The following is a 19,556-nucleotide window of genomic DNA, read 5'->3' as shown; positions in this document are numbered from 1 at the left end:
TTTCTGAGGTTAAAATCCAAAGGAAGAACATAGAAATCGAAGCCTTCAGGTCGTCTATGAGCTCATTTACAGATATTTAGATGCAGGGGTTGGACAATGAAACTGAAACACCTGGTTTTAGACCACAATAATTTATTAGTATGGTGTAGGGCCTCCTTTAGCGGCCAATACAGCATCAATTCGTCTTGGGAATGACATATACAAGTCCTGCACAGTGGTCAGAGGGATTTTAAGCCATTCTTCTTGCAGGATAGTGGCCAGGTTACTACGTGATACTGGTGGAGGAAAACGTTTCCTGACTCGCTCCTCCAAAACACCCCAAAGTGGCTCAATAATATTTAGATCTGGTGACTGTGCAGGCCATGGGAGATGTTCAACTTCACTTTCATGTTCATCAAACCAATCTTTCACCAGTCTTGCTGTGTGTATTGGTGCATTGTCATCCTGATACATGGCACCGCCTTCAGGATACAATGTTTGAACCATTGGATGCACATGGTCCTCAAGAATGGTTTGGTAGTCCTTGGCAGTGACGCACCCATCTAGCACAAGTATTGGGCCAAGAGAATGCCATGATATGGCAGCCCAAACCATCACTGATCCACCCCCATGCTTCACTCTGGGCATGCAACAGTCTGGGTGGTACGCTTCTTTGGGGCTTCTCCACACCGTAACTCTCCCGGATGTGGGGAAAACAGTAAAGGTGGACTCATCAGAGAACAATACATGTTTCACATTGTCCACAGCCCAAGATTTGTGCTCCTTGCACCATTGAAACCGACGTTTGGCATTGGCATGAGGGACCAAAGGTTTGGCTATAGCAGCCCGGACGTGTATATTGACCCTGTGGAGCTCCTGACGGACAGTTCTGGTGGAAACAGGAGAGTTGAGGTGCACATTTAATTCTGCCGTGATTTGGGCAGCCGTGGTTTTATGTTTTTTGGATACAATCCAGGTTAGCACCCGAACATCCCTTTCAGACAGCTTCCTCTTGCGTCCACAGTTAATCCTGTTGGATGTGGTTCGTCCTTCTTGGTGGTATGCTGACATTACCCTGGATACCGTGGCTCTTGATACATCACAAAGACTTGCTGTCTTGGTCACAGATGCGCCAGCAAGACGTGCACCAACAATTTGTCCTCTTTTGAACTCTGGTATGTCACCCATAATGTTGTGTGCATTTCAATATTTTGAGCAAAACTGTGCTCTTACCCTGCTAATTGAACCTTCACACTCTGCTCTTACTAGTGCAATGTGCAATCAATGAAGACTGGCTACCAGGCTGGTCCAATTTAGCCATGAAACCTCACACACTAAAATGACAGGTGTTTCAGTTTCATTGTCCAACCCCTGTACATTGTCTAATAAAATAAATAATAAATTTTCCTTAGATCAAGACTTTGTGATGTCCCCTCCAAAACATTGACTTAGTTGTTTTTGGCCCACTTTCTGATTAGTTTGATGGTGTGCATCAGGAGCATCTTCACAAGGTCTTTATTTATCTTTTTTTTTTCTGGGGTTGATTCAAACATTTCACACCAAAACCTGTTCATCTTTGTGTCAAAGAATGAAACCCTTCCTCAACGCTATAATGGCTGGATTTTCCCATGATGTATATACTTGCAAATAATGACCTTTGGGCATCTGAAAATTGGACCCAAAGATGAACCAGACCTGTGGAGGTTAACATTTCACTTCCTGATATCTTGGCTGCATTCTTTTGATTTTTCCTTGATGCCACAGAGGGAATCATAGTGTTTGAGGTGTTGCCTTGAAATACATCCACAGATGTGCTTCCAAGTAAAAAGCTCTCACAAAACAGAAATATGTTTTCCTAACTAGCCTAAAACAGGACACATTGAGTCTGATTTAATGTGAGAGGGTCAGGAAAAAAGATCATGTAACATCTTTACATCTGGTTTCAGTTACATCTCTTAATTTTTCTAGTGACAAGGAGGATGTCAGGGGAAGGTGTTTTAATGTTGGCAGTCATCTCCTGGCCTAAACTCTTCTATGATCTTCTGTCTGAGTTGCTTGGAGAGATTTTTTGTCTTCATGTTGTAGCAGAAATACTGATGAACCAGAGACTGGACCTCCCAGACACAGGTATTTCTCCATGTCATTAATTGCAGTTAGCTGGACCTCTATTGAATTAGCTCAGTCCCTTAAGGGGGTGAGTAGTTATTCAAACACATCTTTTACTCTGTATATTTTAAATTAATTGTTGGTGTAAATTGTTTGTCTTTACTGTGACATGAAATGTTTGTGCAAATTGAAAGATTTCATTTATAAAAGCAACCAAACGGATAACATGTGGGCAGGGTGTATACTTTTTAGTGGCAGTATAAATGACAGTATTTAACCTTTATAAGGATGCAGATGTTTTTCTCTGAAACTGTGTGTTTAACTGTAGAAGTTATTGGTCTGTTTGTGGCAGTCCAGCTTGTAGAGCTCTGTCCGTGGTGCTGAGCTGCATTCAACCGGTGCTGTTGTTCACTTCCTTTCACTGATGGATCCGTAGGGTTGAAAAAGTGCACTGTGAATCAGAGGTGAAGCTTGTTCTTATGCCAGGTATGGCTGCATCAGAACCTGCTGAACTTTCCGGATCAGCTTTCTGACCATATCATGTTTAGGTGGTGCTTCTGAATGCAGATTAAACCACAGCTCCTTCACTGAGTCTGTCTGTGTTGTGGCGCCTTGTTCAGCTGATGTATCAACTTAAGCTGCTTGACACCAGTTTAAGGGTTTGAGGCTTTACCTTTGAAGAAAGACAGGAAGTAGTTCTTGGGCTGCCCTTGTGTGCGGACAGATTGAACTGGTAACTTCTCGCTGGGTTGACGGAGAACATAGATAAGAATAAACCTCTTTTAACCCTGAAAATAATTTTTGATATACATGTTTCTAAGACCTCCACCTCTTTAACAAGGTTGGTGCAAAGTTGGTACTGAATCCTGTACTTGTCTTGCGTCCTCTAGTAAAGGATCTAAGTACTTGAGGTGTCAAGAGATGGTTTTTATTAAAAGTCCAAGATGGCCGTGTTCACCTCCTAAGAAACTGAGCTTTAATGGAGGACAAACTCCTTTTTAGACTAGTAATAAACTGTAAAAAATCGTCCATATTACAGTGCAAATAACTTAAATATCATGTCATTCTAGAGCTTTGCTGAAAATGTGTGTATGCTAATTTTTAAAGGCATATTATTATTATTATTATTATCATTATATTATTATTATTGTTGTTGTTGTTGTTGTTATTGTTACAGTCGGTGCACAAATTCTTTAAATTATATATACATTTATTATACATTAAAGACCAAAACTAAAATTGCAACACATGTAAATGTTTATTTAGAGCCTAATATACTGAGTAAAATTTATGTTGTTCATAATTTCACATCATAAGTGGTTAATATATCATTTCTTCATGTAATAATGCAGCAATATCAATATAAATATTTGGCCAAAGGCATTTAATAAACAATTTATTTTTAAAAGTTCATGGGTTTAAATCATCTTGGATACTTGGCAGAGAGACATCTCTGTTTCTAAGCTCTGTGGTAATAACTACTTAATGATGCTAATGTTGGGATCATTACTTCTTTCCATAAACTAAAGGACTATTTCATAGTTTTTAAGGGATCTGGACAGCATTTTAAGTGGTCAAAGCTGAACTGGATTATTCTATAATAAACAGAGGCTGATGTTTCTGAAACATTTATTTTATTCGTAAAGAAAAAAAAAAAAGAATAAAAACCGGCATCAAGATAATAATACAGTCTTTTCAATAAATTGGATTGTTATTAAACGTTATTTCACTAAGTTAAACATTATATACAGTGCCTTGCGAAAGTACTCGGCCCCCTTGAACTGGTCAACCTCTTGCCACATTTCAGGCTTTAAACAAAGATATAAAATTAAAAATTTTTGTGAAGAATCAACAACAAGTGGGACACAATCGTGAAGTGGAATTAAATTTATTGGATGTGTCAAACTTGTTTAACAAATAAACTTATACCAGTGAACCAGCTTATTTGAATGATGGGACCACAGCTGCCTCATACCAGCGACCTCAAGTATTATTATTATCATTTTTCTTCTAGCACAGGATGAATTCCTTACCACAGAGGACTTAATGAGCTAATTACCTCTATTAGAAAGATTGGATTAGAACCATCTCTTACCAGTAAACTCCCAAGCATTATTAATGTCATTTGATTTGTTTGTCTGTGTTTGATTTTCTGTATCATTGTAATGTTTTTCCTCATGTACAGCGCTTTGAGTGCCTTGTTGCTGAAAATGGCTATATACATAAACTTGACTTGACTTCAAGCTTAGTTTCGATTCATTCTGATTTTTTGCTTCCAGCCAATGAAAACACAACATTTAAAATTAGAATATTAAATCCGACCAATAAAACACATTTTAATACAGAAATGTGGGATTAATGAAATTGATATACCTGCTTAAAGGTTGTTATTTTCAAAAAGTACTTTAAATCTGACAAATGAGCCCCATTGGAACACATAATGAATTTGTTGAATTTGACTGTATGTAAAGTCAAACCTGGGCTGGGTTATTCTTTACTGATTACAGAAATTGTGCGAATTGTGAAACCGTGTGGCCGCCGCAGCACGGTAAAACTACTCCGTCAGCCATCATCTATTACGCTCAAGACAAGTAAAGAACTATTTATTCTTCATGGGCAAAAACAACAAAACAGCGCCCTCTATAGCTAAATTGCATACAACATATTTTCTTCACAAATGTTTCTGAATCTAAAACATTATAAATGAAATGCATTTATTTTTAACAGATTAATACAAAGTATGAAATACAAAAAATTAATAGACACTATACATAATTTATGAATATATGAGCTTTACAAAATGGCACTTACAGTCAGGTACTGAAAATTCACTAAAATCTACAGAAAAACTGGAAGTAATTATCAAGACCACCTTAAAATACTACTGGAAATTCCTACTTCTGGTTTCACAGAAATAAAAACATTATATCAGACCAGTAAAAAATTATTTTTACTATTTAAATGCCATGTTATGAGTAACACAATCATGGGGAAGACCTGCCTGTTTTGCAGCAGACAGCCACTGACCCCCATTACAAGGAGGACAAGTCACCAAAGCCCATTGCTTAAGAAGATGGTTGTTCAGAGGGCTTTTCCAAGCATATTAAAGGAAAGTTTAATTGAAGGAAAAACTGTGTACTCCCTTGAGATAACTGTGAAGTCCATTCAAGATTTTAAGGGAGATTCACAGCTAAACTGCCGCTGGAGTAAGAGCTTCACAGCAACCACACACAGATGTATCTCTATTAAACCTAGTTTTTCATCGGTTTGAAAAAGTATGAAATTTGATTTAAATATTTTCCAGATGGATAATAATGGTAAAAGGAAAGATTACTTGTTCAAGACCATTTTAAAGGAGTTACTGCTTGGAATAAAGTAAAAAGAAATCTGAAAAGAATCAAGACTTTAGCACAAGCTGCCGTATGCTTCTTTTCTTCAATTTACGCTCAGTCTTGATTTGTGGAGTCCATTTTGCTGTGTGCCGCAGATTGAGTGCTTTTCTCCCACTTCTAATAAGAACATTTTCTTTCTTCACTGAGCTGGAATGGGCTGAGTGTTGAGCTCCTGAACGTTCCCTCCTCCGGGTTTTATTCCTCTGGATGCTTCATACTGTAAACACCGTCGGACTTGAGCGTCAGGGTGTTAGGGGGAGGCTGATGGAAACTGTGTCAGTCAGACTTTTTTGCTGTCTAGAAGGGCTGAGTGTTGCTTTCATTTACACGTCATTGATGCTTTTCTGAGGAATCACGTGCTTTTCTGTGCGCAAGCAAGTGCTTTTCAGGGGGCTTCTGGGTGAAGGCTGCAACGTTTTAGCCTGGGGGATTTTTTTCCCCACACACAGCACCAGGCATTCATCAAGAGCTGAGCATATTAGAGGTAGAATCAGCCCATGCACCGCTGAGCTCCGTCAATGAGTGGCCTTCTGGTTCCTTGCGCTGAAACAGTGGAGACACTGTAGGAGTGTGTTTACAGAGCTGCTGTTCTACTCAGGTCTGCCATGAATGCATACGTTCACTGACGCAGGCAAAAATTGCAGATGGCCTCACAAAAACCGTGGGACTGGGAAAAAAAGCCAACCAGGATAAGATCAAATATGGAAAAATGTAAATTTATAGGACTCTATGGAAGGAAGAGGACAAAAAGAGTTGTGCAAATAAAGAATATAGGTAAAAAGTAGCAGTAAAGAGTTTACATAAAGATGATTTTATTGGAGAGGAAGGAGGAAAATATCAAACATGTTGAATAGTGAGAAAATATTTGTTTAGATGCACTTGTAGAGCTTGTTAAAGTCAGCAGCAGAGAATTCAGAAAAAAAACAAAAGACAAGAGGAAGATTAAAGGAGCCACAAAGCAGCTACAGGACAGGGATAAAGAGGAAAGACTATTTGAAAATAACAATAAAAAGTAAAAAGGGGAGAGGGAAGCAGAAATGGATAAAACAGAAAACAGGAAATGAGTGAAAGAAAAAAAATAGGCAAGTGGAAAAAAGGAATAATCTGAGAGGTGAGGATTTTGGGGGGAAGAAGGAGGAAGAACTCCAAAGCGAGGAAATGGGATTAGAGGAGGAAGGATGAAAAGAGGAAATGGGAAATAAATTGAAACAAGCAGGCAATGGAAACAAATAAAAGAGAAAATATAGGAAGATTAAAAATAAAAGGGAAGAAGAATACAAAAGGTGAGAGAAAGCAAAGATGGAACAAAGAAAAACATTACAGGACAACAAAAACGGACAAACTCAACCTGAACAAAAGAATTAAAGGTCAGGATGAGAAAATGAGAGACAGTGAAAAGAAAAGAGTCGTGAAGAAAGTAGGAAATAGACACAAAGAGAAGGAAATACACAATGGGTGAATAATGTGAACCTGTGAAGCTTAGCAAACAAGAGGAATGAAGGACAAAAGGGTACAATATGAAAACAAGCTGATCAGTTTGTGCTAAAGTACAGTAAAAGCTGGTTTCTGAAAATAGTCAGATCTCTATTAAAGCTCTTTGCAGTGAATGAATCTGCATCTGATCACATTGCATAACAACCTGAGAATAATGTAAGCTGTTTTCACAACAGTTCTCCATAAAATCAATCATAAAACCCTAAAATGTCTGCCTCTGAAAAAACGTCAGCTGTCTGTCTGACAAACAAAGCTACATCTGTTGTGAACTCTTTCTTTGAACACATTAACATTTACCTTAGTAAATTGATTTTCTAATGAGCCTATAGACATGAAATTAACCTGGGATCTTGGTACCAACCCAATAAATCTACACATACCAAGAAAAACAGGTAAATCCATAAATTTGATGTGTAGCAAAGGAGAATCACACAGGAACAAGAACTGAACACATGCATTCAGGCAAGAAAGTAGCAAAAATATATAGCATTTAGAAAGTAGTTTGCCCTCATTCAATTCAATTCAGTTTATTTACAGGTCCTTCTCAAAATATTAGCATATTGTGATAAAGTTCCTTATTTTCCATAATGTAATGATGAAAATTTAACATTCATATATTTTAGATTCATTGCACACTAACTGAAATATTTCAGGTCTTTTATTGTCTTAATACGGATGATTTTGGCATACAGCTCATGAAAACCCAAAATTCCTATCTCACAAAATTAGCATATCATTAAAAGGGTCTCTAAACGAGCTATGAACCTAATCATCTGAATCAACGAGTTAACTCTAAACACCTGCAAAAGATTCCTGAGGCCTTTAAAACTCCCAGCCTGGTTCATCACTCAAAACCCCAATCATGGGTAAGACTGCCGACCTGACTGCTGTCCAGAAGGCCACTATTGACACCCTCAAGCAAGAGGGTAAGACACAGAAAGACATTTCTGAACGAATAGGCTGTTCCCAGAGTGCTGTATCAAGGCACCTCAGTGGGAAGTCTGTGGGAAGGAAAAAGTGTGGCAGAAAACGCTGCACAACGAGAAGAGGTGACCGGACCCTGAGGAAGATTGTGGAGAAGGGCCGATTCCAGACCTTGGGGGACCTGCGGAAGCAGTGGACTGAGTCTGGAGTAGAAACATCCAGAGCCACCGTGCACAGGCGTGTGCAGGAAATGGGCTACAGGTGCCGCATTCCCCAGGTCAAGCCACTTTTGAACCAGAAACAGCGGCAGAAGCGCCTGACCTGGGCTACAGAGAAGCAGCACTGGACTGTTGCTCAGTGGTCCAAAGTACTTTTTTCGGATGAAAGCAAATTCTGCATGTCATTCGGAAATCAAGGTGCCAGAGTCTGGAGGAAGACTGGGGAGAAGGAAATGCCAAAATGCCAGAAGTCCAGTGTCAAGTACCCACAGTCAGTGATGGTCTGGGGTGCCGTGTCAGCTGCTGGTGTTGGTCCACTGTGTTTTATCAAGGGCAGGGTCAATGCAGCTAGCTATCAGGAGATTTTGGAGCACTTCATGCTTCCATCTGCTGAAAAGCTTTATGGAGATGAAGATTTCATTTTTCAGCATGACCTGGCACCTGCTCACAGTGCCAAAACCACTGGTAAATGGTTTACTGACCATGGTATCACTGTGCTCAATTGGCCTGCCAACTCTCCTGACCTGAACCCCATAGAGAATCTGTGGGATATTGTGAAGAGAACGTTGAGAGACTCAAGACCCAACACTCTGGATGAGCTAAAGGCCGCTATCGAAGCATCCTGGGCCTCCATAAGACCTCAGCAGTGCCACAGGCTGATTGCCTCCATGCCACGCCGCATTGAAGCAGTCATTTCTGCCAAAGGATTCCCGACCAAGTATTGAGTGCATAACTGTACATGATTATTTGAAGGTTGACGTTTTTGGTATTAAAAACACTTTTCGTTTATTGGTCAGATGAAATATGCTAATTTTGTGAGATAGGAATTTTGGGTTTTCATGAGCTGTATGCCAAAATCATCCGTATTAAGACAATAAAAGACCTGAAATATTTCAGTTAGTGTGCAATGAATCTAAAATATATCAATGTTAAATTTTCATCATTACATTATGGAAAATAATGAACTTTATCACAATATGCTAATATTTTGAGAAGGACCTGTATATAGCGCCAATTCACAACACATGTTGTCTCAAGGCACTTCACAACAGTCAGGTTCATACATTCCAATTAATCCTAACCATTGAACAGTGCAGTCAGATTCAGTTATTTATTCAAATTGGATAAAAAGTTTTTCTGTCTAAGGAAACCCAGCAGATTGCATCCAGTCAGTGACTTGCAGCATTCCCTCCTCCTGGATGAGTATGTAGAGACAGTGGACAGTCACTGGTGTTGACTTTGCAGCAATCCCTCATACTGAGCATGCATGTAGCGACGGTGGAGAGGAAAAACTCCCTTTTAACAGGAAGAAACCTCCAGCAGAACCAGAACCAGTCTCAGTGTGAGCGGCCATCTGCCACGACCGACTGGGGGTTAGAGAGAACAGAGCAGAGACACAAAGAGAACAAAGAAGCACTGATCCAGGAGTACTTCATATAGGAAGGAAAAGTAAATGTTAATGGATGTAGCTCCTTTAGTTATTTCACCTAGAAAGAAAGATCAGATAAACTCTGAGCCAGTTTTCAAGGTTAGAGTCTGAAAGAGAGCACATAGAGTTAGTCACAGTTAAGCTCAGTCAGTAGCCATGTCTAGGAGAGAGAAAGGGTTAAACACTAAAAGACAGGGCTATGTGGATCATCTGTAGAAGGTGAGCATTAAGTTGTTGCCAGCAGAAGCTCGGACGATTCCCCTCTCCAGAAAGGTGTCACAGGTAGACACAGAGTCGGGCCAGGTGTAGCTTCTAGGAAGAGAAAAGAGAGACCATAAAGTTAAAAGCTGAAATAACAGCAAATAATGCAAAATTGGAGTAGTGTGAGATTGTAGCGAAGAGGGTGAAAGTGGTCATTATGTCCTCCAGCAGCCTAAGCCTATAGCAGCATAACTACACAGATAGTTTCAGTTCAGATTATTTAGTTAAACGGCGCTTGTTTACAACAATGTCGTCTCAAGGAACCCCACAAAGGGTCCCACTGATGGTCATTGTTATACTAAAAACCACAAGGATTGGGATACCTCCCTCTGTCAGACTGATTATAACCATCAGTGCTAATAATATCAGCTGATTTAGCCCTAATGATGGCCAATAAAAAGGTTTCTTACACTAGGATTAACACAAGAAGCATCTCATGATGAGTAAAAGCTCTCTATAGACATTCACAGAACATAATGAGGGCATGGCTTACAGATGTATTTGTGAATTCTCTAGTTAGCACTGTTGGGGCAATAATCCAGAAATGGGAAGAACATAATTTCAACATTATCAAGCCAGGATCCAGTGCTTCTCCCAAGATTTCTGAGAAAGGAGTGAAAATATTTAACAGAAGAGCTGTCCAAGAGACACGGACCACCACCACAGAGCCTCAGCAATACCTGGAATTACAGTTTTCCTATAAAAATAAAAAGTAACACACTCAACTACCGTGGTCTTTCTGCACACTCACTGCACAAGACTCCACCGCAGAAGAAAATGCATGATTAACTTTATTTATGGTTTGCTCCTGAACATTTGGACAAATACTGGGAGAATATCGTCTGGCCCGATGAGACCAAAATGTTCTGAGAAGGGTTGGCACTGCACATCACCTCAAAAACAACCTATCAACGGTGAAGTTTGGGGGAAGGAAAATCATAGTGTGGAGCTGTCTGTCAGTATATGGCACTCAAGAAAGGAGTCTGGAGTTTTCAGCAAAACACACAACCAAGAACACTCTCACCTGATTTTTGCTGAAATGTCCACGTCTGTCAGCTGGATTTATCCAACCGTAAATCCATGAAAAACGAGTTGCAGATCAAGGTGCATAGAGGAGACCTCCAGAACTTTCATATTTTGAAGACAGTTTGTGTGGAAGAATGGACCAAAAGTCAATTTCTCCATACATCTTGAAGCTATAATTAGATTTTTATACTGAGTGTTAACCTCATAACATTTAGTCAATGTGTTCAGTTTTTGTGGATTTCTTTACATATGTGGATTATTTGAGTTGTTACTGACATCTGGTGTGAATTTCTTATCAGTGCCCTTATTAGAAATATATTATATTAAAAATCGTATTCAATACTAATGTCCCCGGCTGTTATGTAGTAAATCAGTTTGCCATACATGGATGAACGCCTCACTCAAACTGTTCAGGAAACTGAGGGTAAAGAAGGAGGATCAGGTGAAACAGAACAACATGTTCTCACTCCCCACATGTTGCAGCTGCCTCCATCTAGCGTCCGGCTCGACACGGCTCAGCTCTGCACAGCCTGCGTTAGCGTCAGTGGGCCGACACCCACCCATGGCTGTGTCTTTGACACTGATGCTGATTGCAGCTGGCTGCTGCTTTTCATACAGCCTCCAGGCTACACATTTATCAGCTGGTAATCAGCTGGCCCTTTGCACGCTTTGCTTCCCTCAGCCGCCACTGCTGGAACTTCCTGTCTGTGCTCTTTATGCGCCATGTGGCACAATGGAACATGATGCCTTATCACAGTGTTGCAAACAGAGCAGGTAGCCGCTGCTGATGTGTGAGATGGTTTACATCTGCTGGGAGGGAGACTTTAAGTCTTCCAATACAGGTGAGGTTGTGAGTTTTAGGTCATTTTTACACCTTCTTTTTGCTTAGTTGATGGGTTTGTTGACCTGTAACTTTCTCCAGTGTTTTGGTTTCTTTTCACAAAGTGAAAACTCAGTTATTCACACCATAAACAAAGCTCTCCAGAGTTAGTTTAGCAGTTACTATGGATGGATGGATGGCTGGCTGGCTGGCTGGCTGGCTGGCTGGCTGGCTGGCTGGATGGATGGATGTTAACCTAATTGTGCTCCGTTAGCCATTAACATTATTGAACTGTAAAACCTAGTTTGTTCATTAAAATGTCACCTTTAATTATTTTTTAGATCATTGTTCGATCTTGAATATTTAACATGCAGGAAGCAGCAGGGTTCAAATCTTGAGCTTGTTGCTTATCTGTTTCCTCCATCTTATTTGTTTTAGACTTTTCCAGGAAATGTTTTTCTTCTGCTTAGAATAATCCACAATTATTTTTATTTTATGTAAAAGAAAGACCCTCAAACTTTAGAGTCATCATTTTGTGTGTATTTAAATTAACTGATTTGTTACATCTATACAGCTGATTTGACTTATGTTGCTCAAAGCATTTAAAATTAAATTCCCAGTCATTGGAAATTCCTTGTATTCTGATGTTTTGTACTGGAAACTATGCAGGGCTAGGCTGATGACCCTCTTCAGTTATTAGTTGACAAACATCTGGACAAGAAACCCTCAAACACCAAACAATGGAAGCTTCAAATCATAAATATTCTCAAAATTGCTCCGAAAACTTCCAACAGTTTACACAGGGGCTAGCAATATTGCCCAAAATGTCTTCCTCTGACGATCATAGTGATACTTGTCATTTTAATATTAACTAATTTGATTAATTTATTAGCTACATTGCCACAGTCATAGGTAGCATCATACCCAATAATATATATATATATATTCTCTTTTTCCTCTTCCTAGAAGCTACACCTGGCCTGACTCTGTATCTACCTGTAACACCTTCCTGGCGAGGGGCATCGTCCATGCTTCTGCTGCCAACAACTTAATGCTCACCTTCTACAGATGATCCACTTTCAGTGTTTAACCCTTTCTCTCTCCTAGACATGGCGATTGACTGAGCTTCTACTGTGACTAACTCTATGTGCTCTCTTTCAGGCTCTAACCTTGAAAACTGGCTCAGAGTTTTTCTGTTCTTTCTTTCTAGATGAAACGACTAAAGGAGTTACATCCATTAACATTTACTTTTCCTTCCCATAGAAAGGACTCCTAGATCAGTGCTTCTTTGTTCTCTTTGTGTCTCTGCTCTGTTCTCTCAAACCCCCAGTCAGTCGTGGCAGATGGCTGCTCACACTGAGCCTGGTTCTGGTTCTGCTGGAGGTTTCTTCTTGTTAAAAGGGAGTTTTTCCTCTCCACTGTCGCTACATGCATGCTCAGTATGAGGGATTGCTGCAAAGTCAACGCCAGTGACTGTCCACTGTCTCTACATGCTCATCCAGGAGGAGTGAATGCTGCAAGTCACTGACTGGATGCAATCTGCTGGGTTTCCTTAGATAGAAAAACTTTTTATACAATTTAAATAAATAACTGAATCTGACTGCACTGTTCAATGATTAGGATTAATTGGAATGTATGAACCTGACTTGAAATCTGTATGATCCGATTGAATTGACCATGAGACGACATGTGTTGTGTGAATTGGCGCTATAAAAGTTTAATTAATATATATATATATATATATATATATATATTCTGACTATGAATCTGATTATTTAATATTTAATATTAATATTTTAATATTTTATCAAATAATATTTGGGTCTGTTAAGGGTTGTCCTGTGAATACCAGCCCAGTAAGGCGATGGTATTGGATGGACAAAATAGAAAGGTGTGAGACGAGCTCTGACATTATTGAACAGCATAAACTCTGCACATATTTGGAATAAATTCACACAATTTCTTAAAATACAAGAATTTATTAACAAAAATAAGTCAACTCAAACTACCAAGCAGAATTAAACAATAATGAAGACTAATGGACTATGTACAATATCAACAACTTGATTAAAGATGATTGAAACCATGACCAAAAGAGTGATGCAACATTACCATGCAATGTTTATGTTTGAGAACCAAGGATTATCTTGAAGAATCTGGAAATTAAGTTAAGTTAGTCTTGGAACCAACTTAGACAATAATCAGCAAACGTTTAGACAACCATTCACAATGCAAGATCAGATAAAATATTATTTATTAAAATAATGTTTTAAAGAATGATCTGCTGAATAAAACCAACCTTCTGGATGACTAATTCTCAATGGTGTCTAATTAGCTGAATTTATTTATTAAAATAATATTTAAAGATATATTATTAAGGGAATATTTTGGAAAAGAGCCAAATCTTTCTGGAGAAATGTGGCTTAATGGTGTTTACTTAGTTATCAAATTTAATAAAATGATGTTTAGGGACACATTATTTACTGGATTGAAAACTAAACCTTTCTGGGTAAATATTTAGCAGCAAGCACGTGTTCTCAGCTGTTAGCAGTTGAGCTAACAAAAGAAGCTAATAGCTTAGCGCCAGAATCAAACACATACCTTTAAAATACCAGGGTTAATAAAAGGGTTAAAATGCATAAACGCGGACGGCGGTTATGATCAATCTTCTGTTTAAAAAACGTCAACCTTCAAATAATCATGTACAGCTATGCACTCAATACTTGGTTGGGAATCCTTTTGCAGAAATGACTGCTTCAATGCGGCGTGGCATGGAGGCAATCAGCCTGTGGCACTGCTGAGGTCTTATGGAGGCCCAGGATGCTTCGATAGCGGCCTTTAGCTCATCCAGAGTGTTGGGTCTTGAGTCTCTCAACGTTCTCTTCACAATATCCCACAGATTCTCTATGGGGTTCAGGTCAGGAGAGTTGGCAGGGCAATTGAGCACAGTGATACCATGGTCAGTAAACCATTTACCAGTGGTTTTGGCACTGTGAGCAGGTGCCAGGGTGTGCTGAAAAATGAAATCTTCATCTCCATAAAGCTTTTCAGCAGATGGAAGCATGAAGTGCTCCAAAATCTCCTGATAGCTAGCTGCATTGACCCTGCCCTTGATAAAACACAGTGGACCAACACCAGCAGCTGACACGGCACACCAGACCATCACTGACTGTGGGTACTTGACACTGGACTTCTGGCATTTTGGCATTTCCTTCTCCCCAGTCTTCCTCCAGACTCTGGCTCCTTGATTTCCGAATGACTTGCAGAATTTGCTTTCATCCGAAAAAAGTACTTTGGACCACTGAGCAACAGTCCAGTGCTGCTTCTCTGTAGCCCAGGTCAGGCGCTTCTGCCGCTGTTTCTGGTTCAAAAGTGGCTTGACCTGGGGAATGCGGCACCTGTAGCCCATTTCCTGCACACGCCTGTGCACGGTGGCTCTGGATGTTTCTACTCCAGACTCAGTCCACTGCTTCCGCAGGTCCCCCAAGGTCTGGAATCGGCCCTTCTCTACAATCTTCCTCAGGGTCCGGTCACCTCTTCTCGTTGTGCAGCGTTTTCTGCCACACTTTTTTCTTCCCACAGACTTCCCACTGATGTGCCTTGATACAGCACTCTGGGAACAGCCTATTCGTTCAGAAATTTCTTTCTGTGTCTTACCCTCTTGCTTGAGGGTGTCAATAGTGGCCTTCTGGACAGCAGTCAGGTCGGCAGTCTTACCCATGATTGGGGTTTTGAGTGATGAACCAGGCTGGGAGTTTTAAAGGCCTCAGGAATCTTTTGCAGGTGTTTAGAGTTAACTCGTTAATTCAGATGATTAGGTTCATAGCTCGTTTAGAGACCCTTTTAATGATATGCTAATTTTGTGAGATAGGAATTTTGGGTTTTCATGAGCTGTATGCCAAAATCATCTGTATTAAGACAATAAAAGACCTGAAATATTTCAGTTAGTGTGCAATGAATCTAAAATATATGAATGTTAAATTTTCATCATGACATTATGGAAAATAATGAACTTTATCACAATATGCTAATATTTTGAGAAGGACCTGTATGTCTGCTTTCCAGCAAAGAGACATCAGTGCGCTGGGCCTTCCCTATCCTGATCCCGCAGAGGAGCAGTGGAAGAGAAAGATTGCTTGGAAAGGGGGTGCTTTTATACAGGCAGTGGCATCATGGGAAGTCTGCTGCTACACCCCCCACCCCACCCCACCCCCTTCCTCAGTTGCTGGAAGTCGGTTAAATACAATTTATTTTGAAAGTTCCAGAAAAGTTTGTACCTCATCTTTCATGTTGGATCCATGGCTGTGGGTCTTAATATATATATATATATATATATATTTTAAAGCTAAATACTATTGATTGTGACCGCTGACATTAACTAAATAAAACAGACTGGCCATAATTACCAATAAACATGGAAGATTAATTGTTGGAAATCAAGAAATAAGTCCTCATACAAAATGTGACACCTTTTTTCAGTAAGTTCTTTACCGCACCGATGTAGGAAATAACCATTAAACACTGGTTATTTTTGCATAAGCAACCCTTTATCACATTTTCTACACCTATTAGAATTTATGAAATATTATAAATACTAAAACATTATGCTTGAAAATGTCCCAAAAATCCCTCAGTGATACTCAAAATTTGTTTTTCTTGTTTTCAGCACTGAATCTCATTCATCTCCCCCTTCAACTGGAAACAGTTTGGTCCCATTTGGAGGTTTGGCTGTAAAAATGCCGAAATGCCATGAACTGTTTTCCCTGTGTTGGGACATCTGGGGATATTCTGTCTGACATATTTCTGTGTGTGTGTGTGTGTGTGTGTGTGTGTGTGTGTGTGTGTGTGTGTGTGCGTTTGTCCTTCTTGGCACAGATAACTCTCTAATGGGGAGCGAAGGGCTGGGCAGGGGATAGAGGAGGTGTAGGGAACCAGGTTGCCAGAGCACAGGTTAAACCACTAATTGGGAGCAGAGGGATTCGGGTTGCCAGATTGTGATGGCCACCAGGAGGGGCCGTTTAAGGGGGACATCTGTTCCTGCTGGAGAACAGCCGCCCTCACAGCTCTCTGTAGCTTCCTCTCTGTGACACTCCTCATACACAAACCTGACAGCCATGAGGCCCTCAACCCTTCCCAGAGTCTGGCTTTACCTCCAACACAGGGGGTCTTTTCCCCCAAATGGACCAGAATCCACGATCCGGTTGGAGAGAGATAAGAGGAGTTTGTCCAGCAATCATAAACACTTGGCAGTATGTACTCCAGGCTGTTTGTTTTAGTTTAATCAGTGAACATATGGAGAAGGTGATGCAAACTACATCCACAGAGCTGAAACTGTAAAGACACAAATATTACGAAATGGTATCTGCATATGGAGCATTAGTTTAACCAGACAAACTGCAGTTAATGTGAAAACACAGGGATTGTAAAGTGTGCTGAGGTGTTTTATAAAGCTTTGCAGAAGTGTATAGATGACACATCCACACATTTCTGCAGACAGGGTTAAATGGAGATAGATGACCCCTGAAAGAGAAACGGAAAAGCAAAAGAAGTGTGTAGATACCAAGCATTTAAAATCTGAGTTTAACAAAGAAATGAAAATCCAAGCTGACAACATTATTGCTTTTTGTTCCATATAATATCCTGTTTGTTGTTAAGCAGCATAAAAAGGCACCAACAGAAGCAATAAATGCTCTGAAATATTTCAAATTTATTTTTACAAATGTTTCGTAGAGCAGAAAATGCATTGAGTGTTCAGAGACACACAGGCAATTTCTTGTTGATAAAAACTGCAGTTGAAAATCCAGACTCTCCTGAATGTCTTAACTGCAGATGTTTCTGAAATAAACAGTTCTGATACTTCAGTTGTTGATGTGTCCCTGCACCAGGACACAAATCCCCACTGACTCTTCACACATTGTGAACTTTGACTTTGAGCCTTAGACTTCAGGCTCCTACCTGCTCACACCCTGCCCCAGAAGGTTGACCCCTGTTGGCCTTGAGGTGATCTGTTGTGGGGGGGTTCTGTTCGGCTGGAATATGGACAGTGGCTCCACATTTTTCAAGAGTGTGGAAAAGTCTTGGATTTAAGTAGATACCGGAAGGGAAAAATTTTAAAAAATTGAATTTAGTATAGGAATATTTGCATCTCCAGACCTTATACCTGGTCCTGTTGTTTACATGATGAATCCCTTCAAATGGGTTTAGAGCAGGTTTATGCTTGTTTTATAAGAAGATGCACACAGTTGCCTTAATTACCTTGATGTCATCCTCTAACACAAAAGTATATTATGTGATAAATTAAGATAACTGATCTGTCTTTGCAGTATTCTAAATATTTACGCTGTAAAATGAGAGAGGCCCAAACTAAACCCTTGCAGAACTTGAATCTTTTTATCCTCTGTCTCATCTGATCAGGGTACGCCATCCTGCAGGCCATCATGGAGAAAGCTGGACAGAACAACTGGCAGGTCAGCGCCATCTGTGTGGAAAGCTTTAACGATGCTAACTATCGACGGCTGCTGGAGGACCTGGACCGGCGACAGGAGAAGAAGTTTGTCATCGACCTGGAGGCTGAGAGACTGCAGAACATGTTGGAACAGGTGATGCAGCCATGATGTAGGCATGTACCTGTTTGTTTGCTCTGCGTCTCCAACATGCTGAAGAGCATCAGAGATAGCTCAGGATAAACTAAGCCACTCTAACTATTAGCTTTATCAAAAAGGAAAGTTTTAAGCCTAGCCTTAAAAGTAGACAGGGTGTCTGCCTCACGGACTAAAAATGGGAGCTGGATCCACAGGAGAGGAGCCTGATAACTAAAGGATCTGCCTCCCATTCTACTTCTAGAGACTCTAGGAACCACCAGTAAACCTGCAGTCTGAGAACGAAGTGCCCTGTTAGGAACATATGGACCAATCAGATCTCTGATGTTGCCTTCACCAGCCAGGCTCCCTCTAGATCATCCCTGAGTCTTTGGTATTTCTCCACTTTCTTGTGGTTCTTTTTCCTGATGTTCTCCGCTGCTGATCAATGATCACAAAGTCTGGTTGGGTTGACATAAACATTTAGTCGGTTTGTATCTGGACGTCTTGCAGGATCTTAGCTTGGTTTTTGTTCCACCGCATTGGGAGGTGATTCCCACTTTGACCCAGTGGTGTCCAGTCCACAGATATTTCTGTACAGTATACCGGCTACTTGCATGTTGACTGCAAAGTCAGCTTTAAGACTGGGATGATTTTATGGAACATTATAGGCGGCGCCAGCATATCAGTGTCTTCAAAGAGCTGATTGCCTCACTGTCACTTGGTGCTTTGAGCATGCTAGATCTGTTAATTAGAAAAGTTTGAACCTGAAAACGTCTGTTTTGATCTCCAGTGGTGGTAGCTGGCATCAGCACACTCAAAATAAGCACCTCCCTTCTCCTCTTTCACATGTTCCTCCTCATCCCTCCATCTTTCTGTGGGGGGAAGGGTTCTTCTACACTTCCACTGTCACCATCAGATTACTTTGCAGATGAGCTACTTTCTCAGCCAGGTTGTTCTTTTATTAAGCATTTACTCAAGTAGACGTGACCTTTCTAATGAAAGCTTTTTTAGATCGGACTTGCGCGAGAAAAAAAATGTACTTGTTATTCTGTTTATATATAATTTCAAATTAACCTGATCCAGAATCAGCATTTAAATTCATATTTGGGCCTCATTAGTTGTGTATCGCGGTCAGCAGGTTCAGTTCAAAATTAATAATAACATGACGTTTCTTTGCCTCAAATAAAAACTGGTCAGGTCATTGTGTCATAACTAAATGAACATGTGATAGAGTAGTTTTTGATGTATTCAAAACTGCTCAAAAAACTTTGATTTAACGTTTTATTTTTCACACTTTGCCTCCAGGCTGTAATCATTTATAAAGGT

General features: G+C 40.1%; 1 protein-coding gene across 3 annotated transcripts in view; it reads left to right on the top strand.

Annotated features, from left to right (window-relative positions):
• The window catches only part of gria4b (glutamate receptor, ionotropic, AMPA 4b), a 161,439-nt gene that overhangs the window by 65,776 nt on the left and 76,107 nt on the right, over window positions 1–19,556 (top strand). For all 3 annotated transcript variants that reach the window (XM_047378712.1, XM_047378711.1, XM_047378713.1), the window contains exon 4: window positions 18,064–18,248. In XM_047378712.1, coding sequence (XP_047234668.1) covers window positions 18,064–18,248 — 185 coding nt within the window. The remainder of the gene's footprint in view (window positions 1–18,063; window positions 18,249–19,556) is intronic.

The sequence above is a fragment of the Girardinichthys multiradiatus genome, chromosome 11 (assembly GCF_021462225.1).
Source record: "Girardinichthys multiradiatus isolate DD_20200921_A chromosome 11, DD_fGirMul_XY1, whole genome shotgun sequence".
NCBI classification, from domain to species: Eukaryota; Metazoa; Chordata; class Actinopteri; order Cyprinodontiformes; family Goodeidae; genus Girardinichthys; species Girardinichthys multiradiatus.
This window is presented reverse-complemented; position numbering and strand designations above follow the sequence as displayed.